Raw genomic sequence first — 23,832 nt, 5'->3', positions numbered from 1 at the left:
TACCTCTTCTCTCCATCTCCAATGCCACCACCCCAGTCCTTCATCTCCCACATAGATTACTCCTAGCCCCTGGTAGGTCTCCCTGCACCTACTATCTATTCTCCATCCACCAACCAGAAGGACCAAGGTGTCAGTTAGATTATGTCTCTCCCCTGGGTAAACCCGCCACATTACAAGGCCCTGCTCAAGTCCCCAACTTCACGTGGACAATGCCTCTCCACTCCAGGCACATGGCTGTGTTACAGCTCTGTTCTTTGGCAGGAAGGTCTTTCTTCCTCGGAGCCTTGGCGTATATCATTTCCACCCTGACAGAAAATTCCTTGCCCCATTTGTCCCCCCTGGTTCTTTCTCATCCTTCAAATCTCAGCTTAAATATGATCACTTCACAGGGGCCTTCTCCGACCACCTTGTCTAAAACACATTCCTCTCTCCTCTCCCCACTGGCTTCTCCAGTCCAGCACCCTGATCAATTGCTTAACAACACTTACAATGTTTGTAGTTATATGTTTATTTCTTTTCTTTTTTTTTTTTTTGAGACAGAGTCTCACTTTGTTGCCCAGGCTAGAGTGAGTGCTGTGGCGTCAGCCTAGCTCACAGCAACCTCAAACTCCTGGGCTCAAGCAATCCTCCTGCCTCAGCCTCCCAAGTAGCTGGGACTACAGGCATGCGCCACCATGCCCGGCTAATTTTTTCTATATATTTTTAGTTGGCCAATTAATTTCTTTCTATTTATAGTAGAGACGGGGTCTCGCTCTTGCTCAGGCTGGTTTCGAACTCCTGACCTCAAGCAATCTGCCTGCCTCTGCCTCTCAGAGTGCTAGGATTACAGGCGTGAGCCACCGCACCCGGCCTGTTTATTTTTGATACTTGTTTATTTATTTTTTTAAAGCCAGTCAAATTTAGCAGTGGATACTTGTTTATAGTCTATCTCCGTCCTCGTCCTCTACTGTAAATCACATAGAAGAGCAAAGGCCCTGTTGGCTTTGCTCACCACCATAGCCTCAGGGCCTGGCACAGAGTAGGTGCTCAGTGGCAAATGGGCAAAGGGTAACCAAGGTGATGATGATGATGCTATCAAAGCCCTTCCAGAGAGTCCCACAGTTTTGTCTTGGCTGAACCCATGGCTAGAGTCACCCCAAAAGTGGCAGCAGGGGAGTTCCCACAAGGGATGCCCCAAACTATCCAGGTTGGGGTCCCAAAAAAACAAGCACTAAATGCCAGGGCGATCAGTCCAAAGGGGAACTCATCCACGGAAGGAGCAGTAGCACATCCTGGCTGCGGACAGTGGGACAAAGGATGTCCCACCTAGGAATGTCCACAAGGAGGGGCTCAGAGCATGGAGTTCATGGGAGGGATTGATTAAGGAATTTGGCTGGGGGTGGGGCTCCCTTCTGCCTGTTTAGCAACATGGTTGATCTTTCAGTAGTCCTAGCAGCAATCTAAACAAGTTTATCAGTGCCTGGGAACGCTCAAGGACCAGCTTGGGTTCAGGCTTGCAGGGGAAAACATTCAGCTGGCCAGGTCACACAGTGGTCAAGGCACGCTGTATTTCTCAGTCAGTGCAGACAAAAGAGTTGGGAAAAGGGGCGGCCCTACGCCCACCACACTACCATAGTTCTCCCCTCCCTTTCTTCAGGCTCCAGTCCCAGCCTAAAGCCCCTGTTTTCTGGGCTCACTAGGGCTAACTTCAGGAAAGTACATAGAAAAAGGCCAGCTGTGGTGGCTCAGGCCTGTAATTCTAGCACTCTGTGAGGCCAAGGCAGGAGGATCGCTTAAGGTCAAGAGTTCAAGACCAGCTTGAGCAAGAGCGAGACCCCCGTTTCTACTAAAAATAGAAAAAAAATTAGCCAGTCAACTAAAAATAGAAACAAAAAATTAGCCAGACATGGTGGCTCACACCTGTAATCCTAGCTACTCAAGAGGCTGAGGCAGGAGGATCACTTGAGCCCAGGAGTTTGAGGTTGCTGTGAGCTAGGCTGACGCCATGGCACTCCTAGCCTGGGCAACAAAGCGAGACTCTGTCTCAAAAAAGAAAAAAAAAAGTACAAAGCAAAAGGAACCATATCAGTGGTGACAAAAATCTATTCAGGGTGATGACCAGACACTACAAATGGATTGAAAATTTATCAGGAATAACAGAGGAGAGTGGGGAATGCCAGGGGATGGGGGGCAGAGAGCCAGCCTGTCAGGGGGAAGGACTCTGTGGGGAAGCAGCGGCCTACTGGGTGTGCCCCTCTTCTATTCTCTGGTCCCCTTAGATAAGAACAGCAGTTTTGTCATCCTCTCCTTCTCCTTCCACAGTCCGGCCAGCCCCGGTCACATGCTTTGGAAGCATGTCAATGCCAGAGAACATACTACCCGACCAGCTTTTGTCATGGATCTCTAAGTCCCAAAAAGACTTAGCAAAGTCCATCCTGATTGGGGCTCCAGGAGGTAAGAAGGGGAGACAGAGGCCACTGAACAGAGGGGAAAATGAGGGTGGAAATGAGAAGTGGGGGTAGAGGGTATAACACACCGTGCCTGCTGCTGGCTAAGAGGGACTGGGGAGGATCTGTGTTCATCAGGGTCTCCCGTGTCCTAAATATGGACCCTGGGCTGGGGCTCGTGTCCAGGGGCTATAGGCAGGCCAGAGGAAGCCTGCAGCATGGGAGCCACGGGGCACTCCCGTGGTTCCTGGACTCTGGCCCCTGGCATACAGGGCTTCCCATGGAAGGGAAGACACTGGTGACACTTTAACCAGTCTGCAGAGCCGATCCCCAGCCCAGCCAGGCCTCTTGCCTCTGACAGCCCGGAAGTGTGGAGCAGACTCATAGAGAAGGGAAGGCGAGCAGTGGCATGGAAGGTGCGGCTGGGAGCGGGGACCCCCTGGGCTAGGCGTGATCAAGCTACAGGGTCCTGGAGCAGCGTTGAGGGTGATGGGGAAACTCAGAGGGGTGTGTGGGGAAGCCAGCCAATTGCCAGGGGTTGGAAGAAGAAAACAAAGACGTTTGGAGAGAGAGCTGGGTGACTCTGGGCCTGCGTAATGAGGGGCCACACTGGACTAGATTGAGGTAGGCTGAGGCTGAAGTCAGCAGCTGAAGGGCAAGAACTCCAGGGTTGTGAGGAGTCAGTATAACTGGGTGGTCAAGAATTTGAGCCTAGAGTTAGTCAGACCTAGATTTGAATTGGTTACTCAGAAGCTGTATGATCTTGAGCAATTTATTTCATCCTGTAAAATCAGGATTAATCATAGAGCATGTAATAGTACCTGCTTTACAGGATGCTTGTGAGTTAATAAGGTAATGTATGCATGAAGCCCAGCTTACAAGCGGGGCTCAAGACAAACTGGAGAGTGGAGGGAAGGCACAGAGGGTATGCTGAGATGAAAGCATGGGGAGGAAAGGTGAGGAGGCAGGTGCCATGCAGCCTCTGCACCCCCTTCTACTGCAGGGCCCGCGGGGTATCTGCGGCGGGCCAGTGTGGCCCAACTGACCCAGGAGCTGGGCAATGCCTTCTTCCAGCGGCAGCAGCTGTCAGCCGCCATGGCAGACACCTTCCTGGAGCACCTCTGCCTGCTGGACATCGACTCTGAACCTGTGGCCGCTCGCAGCACCTGCATCATTGCCACCATCGGTAAACACTCCCTACCCTGCAGCTCCCAGGGCCTCTTGGCTGTTTCTCTAGGTGCTTCCTCATATTTTGTCTCCTTTGAGACTTCTCCGTGTTTGACCAGGTCATTCATTCAACAAATATTTGTTGAGCACCTACTAGACAAGGTTTTGGGCCCTGAGAGTAGATCAGTGGAAAAAAACAGACAAAAATCTCTACCCTTGGGGAGCTGACAGTGTAGCTGAGGGTGACAGTAAATAACAATCATAATAAATTTTTTTTTTTTTTTGAGACGGAGTCTCGCTTTGTTGCCCAGGCTAGAGTGAGTGCCATGGCGTCAGCCTAGCTCACAGCAACCTCAATCTCCTGGGCTCGAGCGATCCTTTTGCCTCAGCCTCCCGAGTAGCTGGGACTACAGGCATGCGCCACCATGCCCGGCTAATTTTTTATATATATATATCAGTTGGCCAATTAATTTCTTTCTATTTATAGTAAAGACGGGGTCTCGCTCTTGCTCAGGCTGGTTTTGAACTCCTGACCTTGAGCAATCCGCCCGCCTCGGCCTCCCAAGAGCTAGGATTACAGGCATGAGCCACCGTGCCCGGCCTCATAATAAATTATTTTTTAAAAAGTCAGCCAGGGCCATTATTAGCCGGGTGACTAAAAATAGAAAAAAGTAGCTGGGCATGATGATGTGAGCCTGTAGTCTCAGCTACTTGGGAGGCTGAGGCAGGAGGATCAAGCACAGGAGTTTGAGGTTGCTGTGAGCTATGATGATACCATGGGGCACCCTAGCCCAGGCAACAGACCAAGACTGTCTCAAAAAAAAAAAAAAAGTAAGCCAGGCATGGTGGGGTTATCACATCTATAATCCCAGCACTCTGGGAGGCCAAGGTGGGAGGATTATTCAAGGCTAGGAGTTCAAGATCAGGCTGGGTGACATAGTGAGGCCTCCCTCTACAGAAAATAAGAAAAAAATCAGCCAGATATGGTGGCATGTGTCTGTAGTCCCAGCTACTGGGGAGGCTGAGGTAAGAGGATCTCTTGAGCCCAGGAATTCAAGGCTGCAGTGAATTATGATCATGCCACTGCATTCCAGCCTGGGCAACAGAGCAAGACCCTGACTCAAAAAAAATAATTATAAAAAGTAAACTATTTAGTGTGTTAGAACATGATAAGTACTTAAGGAAAAAAAGAAAAGAAAAATTGAATATGGTAAGGGGCATCTGGGATGCAAGGATGGAAGGCAGGTTGCAGTCCTAAATATGGTGGCCAGGGTAGCTGTTTTTCTTTTCTTTTTTTTTTTTTTTTTTTTTTTTTGAGACAGAGTCTCACTTTGTTGTCCAGGCTAGAGTGAGTGCCGTGGCGTCAGCCTAGCTCACAGCAACCTCAAACTCCTGGGCTCAAGCGATCCTCCTGCCTCAGCCTCCCAAGTAGCTGGGACTACAGGCATGAGCCACCATGCCCGGCTAATTTTTTTTTTTATATATATATCAGTTGGCCAATTAATTTCTTTCTATTTATAGTAGAGACGGGGTCTCGCTCTTGCTCAGGCTGGTTTTGAACTCCTGACCTTGAGCAATCCGCCCGCCTCGGCCTCCCAAGAGCTAGGATTACAGGCGTGAGCCACAGCGCCCGGCCTTTTCTTTTTTCTTTTCTTTTCTTTTCTTTTCTTTTCTTTTCGTTTCTTTTCTTTTCTTTTCTTTTCTTTTCTTTTCTTTTCTTTTCTTTTCTCCTTTCTTGAAAGTGAGGGAGTTAGAAGGGGGCTTCAATTTCCTTTTTTGAGACAGAGTCTTGCTCTGTCACCCAGGGTAGAGTGCAGTGGCATCATCATAGCTCACTGCAGCCTCAAACTCCTGAGCTGAAGCAATTCTCCTGCCTCAGCCTCTTAAGTAGCTGAGACTAGAGGTATGCGCCACTGCACCTGGCTAATATTTCTATTTTTAGTAGAAATGAGGGTTTCACTCTTGCTCAGGCTGGTCTTGAAATTCTGAACTCAAGCAATCCTCCTGCCTCGGCCTCTCAAAGTGCTAGGATTACAGGCATGAGCCACTGCACCCAGCCCCAAGGTAGCTGTTATTGAGAAAATGAGACCTGAGCAATGACTTGAAGGAGATGAGAGATTAGCCATGCAGATATCTAGGAGAAGAGAGTTCCAGAAAAAAGGAACCGTCAGTGCAAAGGCCTTAAGTCAAGGAGGTCGGAATAGCCAGAAACCATCCGGGGGAAGAGTAACAGACATGAAGAGATTATGGGGCAGAGAAAGATCAGGTGGGGCTTTGTAGGCCATTTTAAAAATCTGAGTTGAATTTTCCTCCAAATAAAATGGGAAATTACTGCAGAGTTTTGAGCAGGGAATGACAAGATCTTACCTGTGGCTTAACAGAACCCTCCTGGCTGCTGTATGGAAAATAGATTGGGGCAGAGCTAGGACAGAAGCTGCTCCTGCAGTATTACTGGTTCAGACCAGGTGGTGGCAGTGAGGTGGTGAGAAGTGGTCAGACTCTGGCTATATCTTGAAGGTGGAGCTGACAGGGTGTGCTGATAGATTGGATATGGGGTGGTGGGTGAGAGTGGAGAAGAAAGGAGTGAAGGGCAACAGAGGTTTTGGCATGAAGAACTGGAAGGATGGGCCGGGCGTAGTGGCCCACACCTGTAATCCTAGCACTCTGGGAGGCGGAGCCGGGGATTGCTTGAGGTCAGGAGTTTGAAACCAGCCTGAGCAAGAGCGAGACGCCGTCTCTACTCTAAATAGAAAGAAATTAGCCAAACAACTAAAAATAGAAAAAAATTAGCCAGGAACAGTGACGTGTGCCTGTAGTCCCAGCTACCCATGAGGCTGAGGCAGGAGGATCACTTAAGCTTAGAAGTTCAAAACCAGCCTGAGCAAGAGTGAGATCCCATCTCTACTAAAAAAAAAGAAAAAATTAGCCAGTTTGGTGGTGCATACCTGTAGTCCCAGCTACTTGGGAGGCTGAGGCAGGAGGATTTCTTGAGCCCAGAAGTTTGAGGTTGCTGTGAGCTAGGCTGACGCCACTGCACTCTAGCCCAGGCAAGAGAGTAAGACTGTCTCAAAAAAAAAAAAAAGAAGAAGAAGAAGAACTGGAAGGATGCATCAACTGGGCAGGAAAGACTACAGTGGAAGGTTAGGGGGAGATCAGAAGTTCAGTTGGGACATGTTGAGCTCAACTTGCCTCTCAGACATCCAAGCATGATGGAGAGTAGGCAGTCAGAGACACAACCCTCGGATCGGGAGAAAGGTCTGGATTGGAGATGTAAATTTGGGAGCTGTCAGCATAGAGATGATATATGAAGCCATGAGACTAGTTGAAATCACCAAAGGAGAGCAGGTAAAATGACAGAGAAGAGAACAGGGCACCTCAGGTTAAGGAGAGGAACAGGGAAAAGAGACTGAGAAGGAGTAGCCAGGGAGGTAAGAGTCAGCCAGGAGAAGGTGGGGTGCTGGAGGCCAAGGCAGAAGGTGTGTGGGGGAGGGATGAGTGTCCAACCTGCTGGTGGTCAAGGTAGTTGGGGACTGAACATTGAATATTGTGCTGAGCCACAACACAGAGGTTCTTGGTGACCTTGACAAGAACAGATGCAGTGTCGAGATGGGGGCCAACGCCTGGCTGGTGTGGGTTCAAGGGAGAACGGAGGGAGGGGGACTGGAGGCAGCAACTACAGATAATTCTTGAAATGAGCTTTGCTGCAAAGGAGAGCAAAGAATAGGACTGTAGCTGGAGGGGAAACCAGGATTAAAAGATTATTTTTTAATGAGGAAAGAAATAACAGCAGGTTTACATGCTGATGGGATTAATCCAGTAGGAAGGAAAACACTGGTGACATAGAGGACCAGAGAATGGCTAACAATGTGTCCCTGAGCAGGTGAGAAGGACCAGTGCACAAGGATCTGGAAAGGTTAGGCAACCGGCTGTGAGCTAGCAGCTGCCCTATCCACAGAGCAGGAGTGGGAGAGGACTCCGCTCTCCTCAATGAGGCCTGTCAGCTCTAACACCCCCCCAAAATACCCTCACCTGGGTCACCCCCACATGCAGCACTTACATCACTCCCCCACACAGTTACCTCAGGCCTGGCTGAGGACGCCCCCTCCAAGACGCCCCCAGTGCTGTCTCCCCAAAGGGACAGACGTTGGCTAGAGAGGGACACGAAATCTGTGACCTGTGAGCAGGAGCTGTGTCAGGCTGTAAATGCCAGGTAAGGAGACTCCTGTCTGTGAGAGTGCCCATGGGTCATCAGAGCGGGATCTCTGGTTCCAGGGCCAGCATCTCGCTCGGTGGAGCGCCTCAAGGAGATGATCAAGGCCGGGATGAACATTGCGCGACTCAACTTCTCCCACGGCTCTCACGAGGTGCGGCCACGCGGAGGAGGGTGGGGTTGGAGGATTCCCCCGGGGGTCCTGGCTACCTTCCCCTGAAACCCCCGCTCGGCTCCCGCCCCCAGTATCACGCTGAGTCCATCGCCAACATCCGGGAGGCGGTGGAGAGCTTTGCCACTTCCCCGCTCAGCTACCGGCCAGTGGCTATCGCCCTGGACACCAAGGGACCGGAGATACGCACTGGGATCCTGCAGGGGGTGAGAGGCTGGGCTGGGACCCGCACGTCCAGGGCGGGGGAGGGGAGGGAGAGCACGGAGGCTACTGGGCGGGGCCGGACCCCGAGGGGCAGAACTCAGGTCTCCTCTGCCTCCGCCCCCAGGGCCTCGAGTCGGAGGTGGAGCTCGTGAAGGGTTCCCAGGTGCTGGTGACTGTGGACCCGGCCTTCCGGACGCGGGGGGACGCGAACACCGTGTGGGTCGACTACCCCAATATCGTCCGGGTCGTGTCAGTGGGGGGCCAGATCTACATTGACGACGGGCTCATCTGCCTAGTGGTCCAGAAAATCGGTGCGGACTCGCCTCCCGCCGGGGCCACGCCCAAGCGCTGGGCGCACCCTTTCCCCTTTGGCTCCCGGTCGCCCTCAGACCCCCCACAACTTCCCTTCGCGCGTCCTTCCGCACCCGTCCCGTCCCGGAGTCCCCCGATCCAGATGCGCGCCCGCCCCGGGTTAGGGATGGGTCAGCACTAACGTGGGTTCCTCGTTCCTCCCGCGGACGTTCTTCCGGTGCCTGTTCGGTGCCGGGCCCAGAACAAGGGCGGAGAGACGAGTTCCTGATCTCTGGGGGTCCAAGCCCGGTGTTCTCTCTGCCACGACTATGTCCAAGGCCTCACCCCTGACCCAAGCTAGCTCTTCCCATGTCCGCAGGCCCAGAGGGGCTGGTGACCCAAGTGGAGAACGGCGGCATCCTGGGCAATCGGAAGGGCGTGAACTTGCCGGGTGCCCAAGTGGACCTGCCAGGGCTGTCAGAACAAGATGCCCGGGACCTGCGCTTCGGAGTGGAGCATGGCGTGGACATCATCTTTGCCTCCTTTGTGCGGAAAGCCAGCGACGTGGCTGCCGTCCGAGCTGCTCTGGGGCCGGAAGGACAGGGTATCAAGATCGTCAGCAAAATCGAGAACCACGAAGGCGTGAAGAAGTGAGGCTGGGTCTTTGTTTCCATCGGGCCCTATAACCATTGCCCTTTCTTCTCCTGTCTGCCTCTCCCTGGGATCTCCCGGCTCTGCCACAGCCCTAATTCTCACCGTCCAGGTTTGATGAAATCCTGGAGGTGAGCGACGGAATCATGGTGGCACGTGGAGACCTGGGCATCGAGATCCCAGCGGAGAAGGTTTTCCTGGCTCAGAAGATGATGATTGGGCGCTGCAACTTGGCGGGCAAGCCTGTCGTCTGTGCCACACAGGTCTGGAGTGAGCCCTTAGGGCTGGGGCACTCTGTGGGTTTTAGGGACACCTGAGGGTTCATAACTACACCTTAGGTCTATAACACATTATTCTGTCCAGTGTTTAATCCTCAAGCAACCAAGTTAGGTAGAGATACTGTGACCCATATTTTCAGATGAGAACATTGAACTGCCAAGATCACACAGCTTGTGATTGTTACCCTGGTTTTTTTTTTTTTTGAGACAGAGTCTCGCTTTGTTGCCCAGGCTAGAGTGAGTGCCGTGGCATCCACCTAGCTCACAGCAACCTCAAACTCCTGGGCTCAAGCAATCCTGCTGCCTCAGCCTCCCGAGTAGCTGGGACTACAGTCATGTGCCACCATGCCCGGCTAATTTTTTCTATATATATTAGTTGGCCAATTAATTTGTTTCTATTTATAGTAGAGATGGGGTCTCGCTCTTGCTCAGGCTGGTTTTGAACTCCTGACCTTGAGCAATCCGCCCGCCTTGGCCTCCCAGAGTGCTAGGATTACAGGCGTGAGCCACCTCACCCCACCTGTTATCCTGGTTTCCAAGGCACTCTGAGAGTGTGGGTGTCAGAGAAGTAGTTTGGGCAGAGTGTGACTGCTACGGCTCTGATGCGCATGGTGTCCCTCCAGATGCTGGAGAGCATGATCACCAAGGCCCGGCCAACGAGGGCAGAGACGAGCGATGTGGCCAACGCTGTGCTGGATGGGGCAGACTGCATCATGCTGTCAGGGGAGACCGCCAAGGGCAACTTCCCCGTGGAAGCTGTAAAGATGCAGCATGCGGTAGGAACTCAGAATGAAAGGCAAATGGGCCAGGGAACCAAACCCCTTCCAGCCCCCGGAGCCCCCGCCCAGCCTGACATGCTGGCACCTGCAGATTGCCCGGGAGGCAGAGGCCGCAGTGTACCACCGCCAGCTGTTTGAGGAGCTACGTCGGGCGGCACCACTGAGCCGTGACCCCACTGAGGTCACTGCCATCGGCGCTGTGGAGGCCGCCTTCAAGTGCTGTGCTGCTGCCATCGTCGTGCTGACCACAAGTGGCCGGTGAGGGGGTCACTGGGAATGCCCAGACAGAGTTTGGGTCAGGGGTAGGTTGGGATGAGCCACAGGCCTGGGTTTAATCTGGTCATCAGGGATGAAGAGTATCATTGTGGGGCAAGTGTAGAGGGATCTAGGAGAGGTTGAGGCCAGGAGAGGCTGAATCAGGCCAGTGAGTTCCAGGGAGCTGAAAGGAGACAGTGGCATCACTGGGCACTTTAGTTTGAAGGCCATTTGGGCTTCTAGGGCTCAGAGGCAAGTCCATTTATCCTGCAGGGCCTTACAATGCTGAGGTATTGCAGAAGACCCTGTAGGTCTAAGTTCAAGTCTTTGCTCTGAAAATTAGTTCCATAAGCCTGGTCTGTTTCCTCATGTCTGTAGTGAGTTCACCATTTGTTCCTCATGGGGTTGTGGGGATTAAAAGGAGCCATAAAGTACTACGTATAACTTAAGCACTATATAAATGTACATTCTCAAAAGGGTTTTATGTTTCTCAATGAGATTCCTCATTATTTCATATCTTTCTTGTATGGTAGGAAGAGCAGGCATTCTTATACTCACTTTACAGGTAAGAAAACTAAGGCCCTGGCTGGGCGCGGTGGCTCACACCTGTAATCCTAGCACTCTGGGAGGCTGAGGCAGGCGGATTGCTCGAGGTCAGGAGTTTGAAACCAGCCTGAGCAAGAGCGAGACCCCGTCTCTACTATAAATAGAAAGAAATTAATTGGCCAACTGATATATATAGAAAAAATTAGCCAGGCATGGTGTCACATGCCTGTAGTCCCAGCTACTCGGGAGGCTGAGGCAGTAAGATTGCTTGAGCCCAGGAGTTTGAGGTTGCTGTGAGCTAGGCTGACGCCACGGCACTCACTCAAGCCTGGGCAACAAAGTGAGACTCTGTCTCAAAAAAAAAAAAAAGAAAGAATAGAAAGAAAGAAAACTAAGGCCCAGAGAAGTATGACAACTTACCCAGGGTCACACAGCTCGTCAGTGACACCTGGAACCAGAATCCAAACTTTTGTTGCCTGGTTCACCACCCTTTCACTGTTCTGGGCTGTCCTTCTCTGTCTCCTCCAGCTCAGCCCAGCTTCTGTCTCGCTACCGACCTCGGGCAGCAGTCATTGCTGTCACCCGCTCTGCCCAGGCTGCTCGCCAGGCCCACCTGTGCCGAGGAGTCTTCCCCTTGCTCTACCGTGAACCTCCAGAGGCCATCTGGGCAGACGATGTGGATCGCCGGGTGCAATTTGGCATTGAAAGTGGTGAGCCAACTAGACCTTCCTCCTTACCCACCCCACCATTAGTATCAGGAGTCCCCTAACCCAGCTTCCCACACCCACTCAAAGGGCCTTGCCTTTCTCCCCTGGTCCCAGATTTTCCCTCTGAGATGCACTAAGACTGAGAGGTATCAATCTGGCATTTGATCATACCCCACCTCTTCCCATCAGCACAGTCACACAGGAGGACAGCCTTGCTACCTAGCAGCACACTCCATCCCACCCCACAGACACACCTGCGGCTTTAATATACCGCAGTGGTCACATTCCCTGTGGTGCCACCTGTGGGACATACCATACAGTTTGCTTCAGCCTCCCCACTCCCTATAGGATAGCCCTGAGGTGACAGAGAGTGATGGCTGGTTCTCATCATGGAGCTAGCCTGGTCTCTCAATAACTATCATCTTCTTTCTGTCCCCCAGGAAAGCTCCGTGGCTTCCTCCGTGCTGGGGACCTGGTGATTGTGGTGACAGGTTGGCGACCTGGCTCTGGCTATACCAACATCATGAGGGTGCTGAGTGTACCCTGAGATGCCCCTCCCTCCTCGGAGCCAGCCTACCCTGCACCCCATCCCTTCCTCCCTTGTCCGCCTCCGCCAACCCACACCCCTCCAAAGCCCCACCCCTAAGTCTTCTCTTCGCTACTCCCAACCCTCCCTATCTGAGGCCTGTCCAAGACCACATCTGCCTTCTGGCCCCATGCCAGCATGCTCCTCCCCCCTCCGTTTCACACAGGCCCTGAAAGTCTGTGTCCAATTATGCACTGGCCGCCCAACGGCGCCAACTGTAGATTCCCTGAGTCCAATCTGTTCAGCCGGCCCTAAAATGCCCTGAGCCTTTAATCCCAGTTTGGCTGGTTAATTCCATAACCCCCAGTTTCCCATCTGTGGGGGTGGGGGAGAGAGGAGACAGGGCAATCTTGTCCACATTCTCCGCAGAATCACTATTTTAAAAATACTGTATATCCATGTTTCGTAGTTTGTCATTCTCACATGTGGCCTTCATGATAATCTGAGCATCTCCTGCCAGGGCAGGCTACCCCTTCATGATGACTAATGGTGACATCAAAGCACCACACTTTGGGGGAAGCTGGGGTAGATGGATGCTGGGGGGAACTGAGAGCCAGGTGGGCTGATTTTGTCACTGCCTTGACAGCCTCTGTGCTGGGCCTGCAGACCGCCGCCCTGGCTGCTCTCACACACAGCTCATGCCTTGTTGGGGCCAGTGCCCTGCTCCCCCTCCTGCACCCAGAAATCCCTTCACGCCCACTTTCTTCCCACACACAAACCAGGAGGCAAAACGAGTGTCTCTATTTTCTTTTTAAACCCAGCTGTTTGGAAGCAATTATAAAACTTCTCCCACACACTAAGAACCCCAGAACTCCCCACCTGGGAGGAAAGGAGGCTTAGGATGTGGGCCCCACATTCTTTGATGCTGTAGGGTAGGAGAAGGGACAGAGTGGGTGTGGTAAAGGATTACTCTTGTCCCTGAGAAGGCAGAAGTACTAGCTGGCCTGCCCTTCCCCGGGCTTGAATACCTGGGGCCCTTCCTTTACTCCTGTACCAACAACAAACTCAGAGGAAAAAAAAATCCCCAAAGGTAAAAGCAGTCCCCCTCCCCCCTCTCATGTGGCCCTCCTGCCCCTACTGACAGGGAGGGGGTTTGAGTATTGCTGCTGATGGATTTGGGCGAGGACCATGGACTGGCATGGAGGGCCCTGCCTCCTCCTGCTCCTTCATCTCCCTACCAGCAAAGGAGGGAGCAATGGATAAGGGGATGGGTGAACACAATGGATTGATAATAAATAAAATTATCAAATTAATAAATAAAATTAATAAAGGGCTGAATAAATAGATAAATAAATAGATAAAGAAGGAAAGAAAAACATCACATAAGGATTCAGCTATTTGCCTCCCACCTGGGGGGGATCTAGGCTGGCCCACTAAATAAGGAGGTGCCAACTATCCCTTACCTTTAAGGGGAGGCACCACTGGGGTAGGGGGCACAGGGAAGAGGCAGCTCTCAGTTTACAAAAAGACAATTCTACCACAGAGACAAAGACTGCAGGAACTGGACAGGAGACATGTGTTCCCACTAAGAGGGCACACACAGGGAGGGTCCACAGGTGGCAGTGAGAGGGCAAAGGTGGATGCCCACACTCAGGACCCAAGACATCTGTTGGCAGCAGTGAGGGTGCAGGTAACTGGCAGTGCCTGGCTATGCTAGGAGAACAGGAAGAGAACCATGCCGGGCGGAACCTGCAGGATCATTGGCAGGGAAACAGAGATGTCTAGTTACTTGGCAGTGATGGCGGTGGTAAGTACTTGTGCTTAGTAAAGGTGGGGTCATGGGCCTGGGCCTGCACCTGGCAGGACCATGGCAAGGGAATACCCTTGTCAGAGGGCTTTGAGTCACTTCTACTTGGCAGTGGAGACACACAGCGCCTGGCACAGTACCTTGAACATGGTAGGCGCTCAGAACATATGATGAATGGATAATGGATTGGGATGTCGGACAGGCTGCAGGGTGCTTGAGCTGAGGACACAAAAACCATCTTCAGGGCAGTAAGGGGAGACATTCCCCTAGGGTAATGTTTCAGGTCCCCTCAGCCTTCCCCAAGAGGTATCTGCTCTCAGGTACACACTACTGTGCCCCAAGAGCTAAGGCTGGGTGTACCCAAGGGTTTCACATGTTGGCAGAGAGCTGGGGGCCCCGGGAGGTGGCTGGCTCAGGCACTGGTGGCCTGGGGGGCTGGGCTGTCCCTGGAGGCTTTGCCAGGAGCCCTGAGGGGGGCAGGCGCTCACTTCCTGAGCCCTTACGCCCAGGAGAGCCATCGCCTGTTGCCCGCTGAGGCAGAGAAGGTTGGGAGGCTGAGAGAGGGCGGCCCCGAGGTCCTAGCCGCCGTCCACCTCCTCCTGGTGGGGGGCCCAGCAGGGAGACCTGGGAGCGCCCTGCCCGGGAAAGGCTGGCGTGGAGGGTTCGGGCAGGTGGTGCAGGCAGGCGGGAGGTGGATGCCCATGGCCCTCGGGCCAGCAGAAGGCCAGCTCGGACTGGCACCAGCGGGGATGCTGGGGAGCCTGCTGAGCGCCGAGCAGAGCGAGCAAGGAGGGCGGCGGGAGAGTCAGGGGAGAGGGGCAGAGGGCCCCGCTGGTGAGTCAGGGCAATGGCCACATTGGAGGTCACAGCTGCTGCCTGCAGGGGTGCGTGCACCAGTGGCTCCCACAGTACTGGCTTTCCGCTGAGCCGAGCTCCTGTGCCTGGAGCCAGGCCCCGAACACCCCGAGCCATGTCCCTGTCGTGTTGCACCAAGTGTTGCTCCATGAGGCCACCACTGCTGCCTGGACTTGGCTCAGAGCGCTTCCGCTGAAGTATGGAATTCTTCTTGCCTAGAAGTTGTCCCGGGAGGGAGGGGTTAAGGATAGGGAAGGATTCCAAGATGGAGTGTGGATATCAAAGCGTGTGCAGGTACCAGGAGGTAGTCCAGGGGTGGGGTGGGGTTGAGGGTAGGAGACAGGAGTTAGGAGCGCAGAGATGGGGCTGGGGTTGGAGACTGGGAGACAGGCGTTGGAGGAAGAAAGTGTCTACCAGAGAAAGTGAGGGTCAGGGACTGGTACTCAGGGGAAGGAGGACACAGGACATGGGGACTTAAGGTGATATCTCCAGGGGAAGGACATGCTGGGAGGTGAGGACAGTGAGCCACAGTGCTGAAAGGCCTGTTGGGGGATTTGCTGGGATTGGGTGGGCTGTGCTGTGCCCCTGAGGCACTGGAGCCTCAGCTCCCTGCTATGGAGGTGGGATGAGGGCAGAGCCCCAAACAGAGCAGACAGGGTGGACAGGCCTCACCGATGCGGCGCAGCCGATCCATGGCCACAGTCTCAAAGGCCCGGCGCATCATGGGGAACTCCTCGAGCACAGCGTTGAAATGGTCCACGCTGAGCGAGTAGAGGCGGCAGTAGGTGTCAGCCCGAACACTGGCTGTGCGCCGGCCCCGAGTCAGCAGGCAGATCTCTGCAGAAGTTGAGAGGAGGCTTCAGAACCCGTCCCCAGAACGCCTTCTCACTGGGCCTGCAGAGACCCAGCTTTCCCAGGTTCCTCCCTAGACTTGGGGCAAACTATTGATTACCCCCCACCCCAGGGTCCCTAAGTGCTCCAAGCATTGTCTCTCTCCAGACCTGCACAATTACTAGATTGCTGCTCCCTGTCCTTCCCACTCTCTCCAAATTAAAGCTGACAAACAGTCAGGGCTTGCTGGCCCCCACTCTACTCCGAGTCCCACTACACCCTCATTTCCCTACCCCAAGGGGCAGGCCTGGGGCATCTCACTCTATGTAACCCCCCACCCCCTTGAATGAACACCTTTTCTCTGGAGAAAAGCAGTGTCAAAGGACAAAGTGCAATGCCAGAGATGCTGGAGGCTGGCGGATGGCTTGGGGACTGAGAGATTCTATGAGCCTCCAGTCACTTTGGGCAGCATCTGGCAGAACCGCCCCCACTGTCACAGGCTGGGTCCCTGAATTACAGACCAGGCAGCTCTGCAAGGCTCATGGCCCTGGGACAGCTCTGCTTCCCTCTTTCCTTTCTTTCCCCAACTCGATTCTTGAATTTCACAGTTCAGGAGTCTAAAAGGCCCTCTGGCCCAGAACTTTGCAACCTGGCTGTGCATTAGAATCTCCTGAGAAATTTTGTAAAAATACAGCGCTCTCTTTTCTAATAGGACTTTAAAAAGAAAAATAATATTAAACAAAATTTTTAAATACAGATTTCCAAGCCCAGAGCATCTCACTGAGCAGGCCTGGGCAGGGGTTAGAACTCTGTGGTTCTGCAGCATAGCCCGGTGGGGAGCCTGATCCAGGGTAGCAGTTGCCCTCTGTCCTCACTCGTGACCACCCTCCACCCCCCTGAGCCTGCTGACCCCCGAAGTAGGATCCATCAGTGAGGCGGGTGTCCCGGGCGCCACGTGCCAGCACACTGAGCAGCCCGTGCTGGATGAAGTACATCTTCCTGCCCACGGAGCCCTCACGCACCACGAGGTCCCCTGGCTGGAAGACCTCAAAGCGCAGCTTGGTGAGCACTGCAGTGACGAAGCTGGGGTCGGCGTGGGCGAACAGCGGCATATGGGCCACCAGGCCCCTGCAGGTGAAGTTAATGATCTCCTGGGCAGGGAGGAGCCTGTCAGGCGGGTTGTGCCCTCTGCCCTGAGATGCTCCCAACTGAGCTCATCTGTCTCCAGAAAGCCCACCCCTGCGGTCATGATCTGCCAGAGAATGGGATGCTTTAGTGGGCCTGGGACCATCCCTAAGCTCCTGTGTTCAAAGCATTCCCATGAACCCTCGTGGGACCATCCCCCCAAAATAGAGTTCCCTACGGTCCCTCCTCCTGTAGACTTTACCCTCATAAGACCTTCAAGAAAGACCCCAACCCCTGAAAGCCCCCCAAATCCTGGCCTCTCATCAGGCCCTCTGCAGGCGTCACTCCCTCTAGTGGCACCTGCTGACCAACATCCCTTACCCACTGACAGCACCCCGGAAGCCCAGGTGCTTAAAGAGCCCCCCTTCAGGGTCCAGCCCAGCCCCACCTCCCGGAGTGGCTCGCTCAGCTCGCCCAGGATGCTCTCCTCATCGAACATCTTGCCCTGGTAGCGGTGCTCGTAGTACTCATGGATGCGCTGGCGCGTGTCAGCTGGCAGCTTGTGGAAGGACATGTACTGCTCCACCTGCTTGTACTGTAGGGCCAAGCCATTGCCAGAAAGCAAGAGGACACAGAGAGAGATGTAGGGCCGGAACAATGGTGGGAAGGCGGGGTCATGGAAAGTCACAGAGACAGGTCGAACCCCAGGGGTGAAACGTGGAGCCGGATATGGATACACAGGGCCACAGAGGACATAAGGGTAATGGTGGATACAGGGAAGACACAGCACAGTCACAGGAAGACCCAGACATGGTCAGAGGAGGGCCAAGGACAGAGGCATGGGACAAACGGACATAAGGCAGGAAAGGACACAGAGACCCAACAGGGGCATCCATCAGAATGGGCCTCAAGCCGAGCTCCCCAGTCTCCAGCACCCCTCCTTGCCTGCCCCTTCCCTCTCCCGTCCCTGCTGACCTTCTCCTGGTACTGACGCCGGGAAGAATCCAAAGACTGGATGAGGGCGGTGGCGTGGCCGATGAACATGGCATAGCACGTGGCGCCCACGATCATGCTGAGCATGGTGAGCCAGACGTCGGGCATGCCCACGGGTGCCTGCTGCCCATAGCCGATGCACAGCATGTGGCTCATGGCCTTGAACAGAGCGTGGGAATACTGGCGGCCCCACGAGTGGTTCTGGGGGGCAGAGTGTATTGCAGAGCTGGCCATGGGCCCTTGGAGACTTATTCTCCATCTGCCCACTTTTCTCTCTCTTTCAGTCCGTCTGCCCCCTTCTACTTCAGACATTCCTCCTAGCAGGCACGTAAGTTTGTTTCTGGGGACCCTGAGGCAAAGAGGCCTCTTTTGCAGCTTGGGGGGCTCAGCTTCTGCCAAGGTCTCCTTCCTTGCCTGCTCCCTCCAACACACAAACACTTCTTCGGGGTCTCTTTCCCTTCTCCTCCCTCCGCCCCAACTCCTCACTCCTATCTTCTCTCTTGATCATCTCCCACCTCCTGCTCCCTGTGGCCATCCCTGCTACTCAGGCAGAAGAGCCCTTAGAAGGGCCAGGAGAGGCAGAGCTGTGGGGACTTCTCACCACCATGTGGTTGATGGAGACCCAGCAGTCAGGAGGGAAGTCCTGCAGCATGGGGACCAGGAACTGCAGACAGCCATCCCAGTGACATAGCAGCAGCATCATCCCAATGAGGTTGAAGATGCGAACCACAGCACTGGCCAGGTCATAGGTCATGTGAAAGATCTGAGGAGTCCGAGGAGGAGCTGCTGTGGACAGGATCCTCCATTCCCAGCCGTGCCAATTCTCTCTCTGAACCTCTCCCTAGCCCCAGCTCCCGTGAATTCAAAGATATGGCTGTTATTCATTTGTATAGCGTTTTATAGCACACACATATAGCTAATACAAAGTAGACTGTTATCGCTCTCATCTTATAGATAGGAAAACTGAGGCCAGTCATGTGCCCAGAATCACACAGTAAGTGTCACAGCAGAGACTCAAACAAGTCTACTGCACAAGCTGCCTGGGTGTCTCCTGGAAAAGAGGAGAGAGGGCATTTCACAATGTAATGTCCCCAGGGCAGTTGTATAAGGATGAATGCCAGAAGTCCTCTTTCTCTCCAATAATAATACTAATAGCTTATTTACTGAGAACTTATTATGTGCCAGACACCTTTCTAAGTGCTTTACATGTATTAACTCCTTTAATCCTTACAACTTTATCATAAGTAGGTATATTTAACATTTCCACTTTATAGACACTGAGACTTATATAGTAAATAATAAAACTGGGATCTGACTGCAATCAATGAGATTGCAGATTTCACACTCTGCACCACTAAACTCTGCTGCTGGGAAGCTGAAACTCCAGCCTCTTCTACTTCCCTTCTTCCATCCAGCATCCAACTAACTATAAAGTGTTTGCCCAGGCCCTATCCCCTGAGCCCTTATTTTGTCCCTACTTCTGCCAGCCAACTTGGGAGGGAGCTCACCCATGAAAACCCCACTCATCCACCCCACCCCATAAAGTCACCAGGAGCCCCACCCATGGCACCACCTGGAAGAGTCTGCGAGCCCCCCGCCCCACCTCCCCACCCCACCTCCTCCCACTGGTGTATGTAGCGGATGAGGCGGGAAAGGCGGAGCAGCCGCAGCAGGCTGAGGATCTTGGTGAACCGAACGATGCGCAGGGCCCGAGCTGTTTTGTAGACCTCAGCGTCCAGTCGGGGCTCTAGCTCCACCACCAGAAAGATGTAATCCACGGGGATAGAGGAGATGAGGTCAACCAGGAACCAGGTGCGCAGATAGCGTGTGCGGATGGCCCTTGGTGCCAGCAGGATCTCAGCACCCTCTTCCACCACGATGCCCGTGCGGAAGTTGAGCACCAGATCCAGCAGGAAGAAAGTGTCAGAGAGGACGTTGAAAACGATCCAGGGCGGGGAGTTCTCTTCCTTGAAGAAGGTGATGCCCACGGGCAGTACAATGAGGTTCCCTACCATCAGTAGCAGCATGATGAGGTCCCAGTAAAACCTAAGGTGGGGTGGGATGGGGAGTAAGACCATGTGATGTTTCACCAGCCACCAGACTGACAGAAGGTAGTCTGACACAGCCAAGGGTGGGCAAGGACACAAAATAACAGAATGACCTTTCACAGTTTGTGGGAGCATAAATTGGTACCACCATTTGGGAAAGTAGCTCAGCATATCTAGCAAAGTTAAACATTTGCATTCCCTGCAACCCAGCAATTCTATTCCTAGGAATATACACACCCAAGGGAAACATGCACTCAGGGGGCATATGAATGTGTATAGCAGTGTTAACTTTGGGAACAACACAAATGTCCATCAGTTAAAAAATGTAGATAAATAAGAGAAGCAGACAAACACAGTGTGATATATTCATGGCCTGGAATACTATACAGCCATGAAATCACCCACCTACATCTTCATTCAGCAGTGCACATGAATCTCACTTATTTATTTATTTATTTTTGAGACAGAGTCTCACTTTGTTGCCCAGGCTAGAGTGAGTGCCGTGGCGTCAGCCTAGCTCACAGCAACCTCAAACTCCTGGGCTCAAGCGATCCTTCTGCCTCGGCCTCCCAAGTAGCTGGGACTACAGGCATGCACCACCATGCCCGGCTAATTTTTTGTATATATACTTTTAGTTGGTCAATTAATTTCTTTCTATTTTTAGTAGAGACGGGGTCTCGCTCAGGCTGGTTTCGAACTCCCGACCTCAAGCAATCCGCCCACCTCGGCCTCCCAGAGTGCTAGGATTACAGGCGTAAGCCACCTCGCCCAGCCTCTTTCTATTTTTATAGTAGAGATGGGGTCTCGGTCTTGCTCAGGCTGGTCTTAAACTTCTGACCTCGAGCAATCTGCCCGCCTCGGCTTCCCAGAGTGCTACAGGCGTGAGCCACCGCACCCTGCCGAATCTCACCTATTTAATGCTGAGCAACAATAGCAAAAACATAAGGATACATATTGATGATTCCACTGATACAAAGTTCAAAACCAGGCAAAACTAAACTACATTGTTTCAGGATTCACACAAAAGTGGTGAAACTATTTAAAAAGTAAGGCAATGAGTACCACAAAAGTTACAACAGTGAATTTGAGAAAGCAATCTGAGAGCACTAGGGGGGCTTCTACAGTGCTGGCAATGTAGTATCTCTTGACTTAGGTAGTTGTTACATGAGAGTTTGTTTTGTAATTACTCTTTCATACACTCACACATTAATATATCTATGATATATGATCTATCTTACCATTACTAAATATTTTAGAAGCTAAAAAAAAAACTAAAGTACCCTGTGCTAATCTCACAGGGTTGTTGAAAACATTTACACTGAGACAATAGATGTGACAGTGCTATACCAGAACAAGTTGGTGTTATGACTCACCCACCCTTTGTCCCCAGATTTCGGAAAAGGTCACTGCCTCCCCCATCTCCAGCTCTCTGCTCATTCTAAGTCTAGGACCTCATGCCCTCACCACCCTTCCCCACCACATTCCTCTTTCTCATTGCAGTTGGACCCATGGACCCCATTCCTCTGCTGGGATCTGCTCATCCATGCCCCATGTCCCAGGGTGGGATGGTCTATCCTGCCTCCTCTGAACTGAGTGCTCCAGCGATGCCCCTCTGCCTCCACAGCACCTCAGACAGGGCTGCACATACAGAGATGCTCCACAGGAGATGCCGAGGCAGAGGCTTGAGCTCTGCATGCCTTTCTCCCCTAGCCTCCCTGTGCTCACTGCAACTCTGGCTGAGCCCAGGCAAGGGCACGGCAGGGGATAGCTACACTGCTGTGGCAGACGCCATGGAAAGAAGAGGTCAGGAGGGAATTGTGTGAAGCCCTTATTCAGAGAATATCACAGGATAATCTGAGGGACTCAATTGCCTATGGTGGTTTGAATTCTAGGACACACCTAATCCCAGCATAAACCCAGGACCCAGCCCCTCCTGATTCTGACTGCAAAATCAATCCTTTCAGCCTCTGAAATAAGCTTGGTGGTCTCCAAGCCCAGGCCTCCAGGAAGCCCCTCAGATTATGTGCTTTCAATCAACAACCCTCAACCCCCTCTTCCTTTCTCTCTTGGTTTGCTGAGGAGAAATCCTGTACTGAGAGATGCTGGGAGAGGGGAGGGAAAGAGGGTTTGCCTAGCCATAAGAGCATCTTCACAGCCTGACTCACAGGCGGTCACAAGTACGGCGGGTGATGCAGTAGAGAGGACGGAGAAAAAGCATAATCACATGGGGGGGTACACAGTTTCTGGGGATACATTTGGGGGTAAGCTGGGGGAGGGAAGGGAAATCCACAGGAGACTAGAAAAAGTGCACCGGTTGGGTGGGAAAGAGGCAGCAAAGAAGACAGGAGTAGAAGGAACAATGGGAGGAAGAGGGACATTTGGGGAGTGTGTATGTCTGTGGATTCAAGATAATGTCTGGGTGTGTGTTTCCAGGCTCTGGATTCACACCCCATTCTCTCTGCTTCTTTCGTTTCTCAGGTTAGGTGCTTTGCACACATCCCTGCCTTATCCAAAAGCTGTCCTTCATTTCCCCCAAGGACACGGCTGCTCTCTTCCCCTAGCGACCTTGAAGTAGAGGTACAGCCTGATGGGGACTGTGAAATGGCCCCACCCCCATCCTCCATCCTTTCTCTTTGGGAGTCACCTGGGCGGTGGTCATGCCCCTGCTATATGGCCTCGATCACTCTGAGTCCTGGCCCTGCCCCGCCGTACCCGCCTTCAGCACTAGGGACAGCGACCAGAGCTGCGGTCTGGACCCTCCAACCCCACCAGAGCCCCTATTTTTCCTGGTGGCCTGTCATGCTGAACTAGGCAGGTACTGGGCGTGGGGGTGGGGGGCTGGAGATAGCGGTGCTTGGCTTCTCCCTCAGGCTGACCCCGAGCCTTGGGATATGATATAATTTCCCAGATCTACAGCAAGCAGGGCTGGAGGAGGCAGGGGTCCCAAACTCCAGTAGTCCCTTTGGTCCAGATGGGGTCTCGGTTTCCGGAAATGGGAAATCAGGGTCTCTGGAGATCTCCTGATGTCTGCTTGCCCCTACCGGAGTCCCTATCCTGATAAGTCATGGAGGACCTCCGGCCGGGGATACCCCTCCCACGAATTCCCAAGCTAGCCTAGGCGAAGTGGCTTTCCTGCCCATCTGGAGACCCCTGGGCCGGAAGGGAAAGTGACCCTGGAGGGTGGGGCGTGTCGGGTCCCCCTGTCGCCGTCCCCAAGGGTGGGGTCTGTGCCCCCCGCCCTCCCTACCGGACCCCCAATACCGGAAGTCGCTGTAGGGGTGGATGATCCAGGCCCCCGCTGACTTCACCCGCTCTTGCTCGATTTCCACTGCTTTGTGGCTGCCGAACACCCGAAGGGAGAACTTGTTGACCGTGGGCTGAAGCAGCGTCCCGAGCTGCCTTCTCTTAGGCTCGGGCCGGAACCTGGGGATCCGATCTGAGGCCGCGGTCCCAGGCGCGGGAGCAGCGGGAGGCACCGCCTCCAGCCCAGGGGTCGCGCCTTCGCCGGCCCCCGCCGCCGGCCGCTGCTCCGCCTCCATGTCGCCCGCCGGCTTACACGCTTGGCCTCCTAGACCCCGCTGCGGCCATCAGGGACCCCCGACCCCTTCGGAGTAGGAGCCGGCGCAGCCCCGCGGGCTCGTAGCGTAGGCGTCGTAGGTTGGGAACTGCCGGCGCGCGCGGGGTGGAGGGGGTGTGTGAGACAGACTGGTTGGCGGGCGGCGGGCGGGCTGCGCTGCGCCCCCTGGCGAGGGCCGCGCGAAGTCTGCGCCTGGCGGCGGGGGCGGGGCCCATGAAGCCAGTCTCCTGGAAGGACTCCGAGATGGGTGTGGCTTAGCAGAGGGAGGCGGTCCTCCCAGAGTAAGACGAGAAGGCCGGGAAGCGCAGCCAGAGCCAATGAGAGGCGTGGCCTAGAGGCTAGAGTCTTTTATCCACTGAGAGCCGGGGAGGTGGAGTCTCCTGC

The 23,832-nt window shown here is 53.6% G+C and overlaps 3 protein-coding genes across 6 annotated transcripts in view; 2 read left to right on the top strand and 1 right to left on the bottom strand.

The window, feature by feature from the left end:
- The window catches only part of KRTCAP2 (keratinocyte associated protein 2), a 139,985-nt gene that overhangs the window by 36,201 nt on the left and 79,952 nt on the right, over nt 1-23,832 (top strand). The gene's annotated exons all lie outside the window — the stretch shown is intronic.
- On the top strand, nt 2,291-12,671 carry PKLR (pyruvate kinase L/R). Of its 4 annotated transcripts, none has more exons than XM_012767831.3 (11): nt 2,291-2,433; nt 3,430-3,612; nt 7,866-7,957; nt 8,050-8,181; nt 8,304-8,490; nt 8,850-9,120; nt 9,234-9,384; nt 10,023-10,175; nt 10,270-10,436; nt 11,508-11,689; nt 12,127-12,671. In XM_012767831.3, exons 1-11 carry the CDS (start codon nt 2,334-2,336, stop codon nt 12,231-12,233), a joined length of 1,725 nt encoding a protein of 574 aa, XP_012623285.1. In that variant the 5' UTR covers nt 2,291-2,333; the 3' UTR covers nt 12,234-12,671. The 4 variants fall into 4 exon arrangements, with proteins under 4 accessions (XP_012623285.1, XP_075856311.1, XP_012623286.1 ...); XM_076000196.1 differs by having other exon boundaries at nt 2,346-2,433; nt 3,501-3,612; XM_012767832.3 differs by lacking the exon at nt 2,291-2,433 and adding an exon at nt 2,755-2,842.
- HCN3 (hyperpolarization activated cyclic nucleotide gated potassium channel 3) lies at nt 12,767-23,525 on the bottom strand. Its single transcript, XM_012767827.3, has 8 exons — nt 23,133-23,525; nt 19,440-19,869; nt 18,425-18,586; nt 17,806-18,024; nt 17,279-17,425; nt 16,616-16,856; nt 15,547-15,711; nt 12,767-15,089 (listed from the first exon to the last, which is right to left on the bottom strand). The coding sequence occupies exons 1-8, from the start codon at nt 23,408-23,410 to the stop codon at nt 14,389-14,391; spliced, it is 2,343 nt and encodes a 780-aa protein (XP_012623281.1). The 5' UTR covers nt 23,411-23,525; the 3' UTR covers nt 12,767-14,388.

The sequence above is a fragment of the Microcebus murinus genome, chromosome 2, assembly GCF_040939455.1.
Source record: "Microcebus murinus isolate Inina chromosome 2, M.murinus_Inina_mat1.0, whole genome shotgun sequence".
In the NCBI taxonomy this organism is placed as follows: domain Eukaryota; kingdom Metazoa; phylum Chordata; class Mammalia; order Primates; family Cheirogaleidae; genus Microcebus; species Microcebus murinus.
The sequence above is the reverse complement of the archived record's forward strand: the minus strand, read 5'-3'. Positions and strand labels throughout refer to the sequence as shown.

What these genes read in the sequence shown, in the direction of transcription:
- HCN3 (XM_012767827.3), bottom strand. Translation starts at nt 23,410, where the DNA reads ATGGAGGCGGAGCAGCGGCCGGCGGCGGGGGCCGGCGAAGGCGCGACC. An exon ending in TCTCCATCAACCACATGGTG is followed by an intron (nt 18,025 to 18,424) that starts GTGAGAAGTCCC and finishes TCTGCCCCCCAG; the next exon opens with AACCACTCGTGGGGCCGCCA. An exon ending in TGATGGATCCTACTTCGGGG is followed by an intron (nt 15,712 to 16,615) that starts GTCAGCAGGCTC and finishes CAACTTCTGCAG; the next exon opens with AGATCTGCCTGCTGACTCGG.
- PKLR (XM_012767831.3), top strand. Translation starts at nt 2,334, where the DNA reads ATGTCAATGCCAGAGAACATACTACCCGACCAGCTTTTGTCATGGATC. An exon ending in CTGCATCATTGCCACCATCG is followed by an intron (nt 3,613 to 7,865) that starts GTAAACACTCCC and finishes CTCTGGTTCCAG; the next exon opens with GGCCAGCATCTCGCTCGGTG. An exon ending in GTGCTGACCACAAGTGGCCG is followed by an intron (nt 10,437 to 11,507) that starts GTGAGGGGGTCA and finishes TGTCTCCTCCAG; the next exon opens with CTCAGCCCAGCTTCTGTCTC.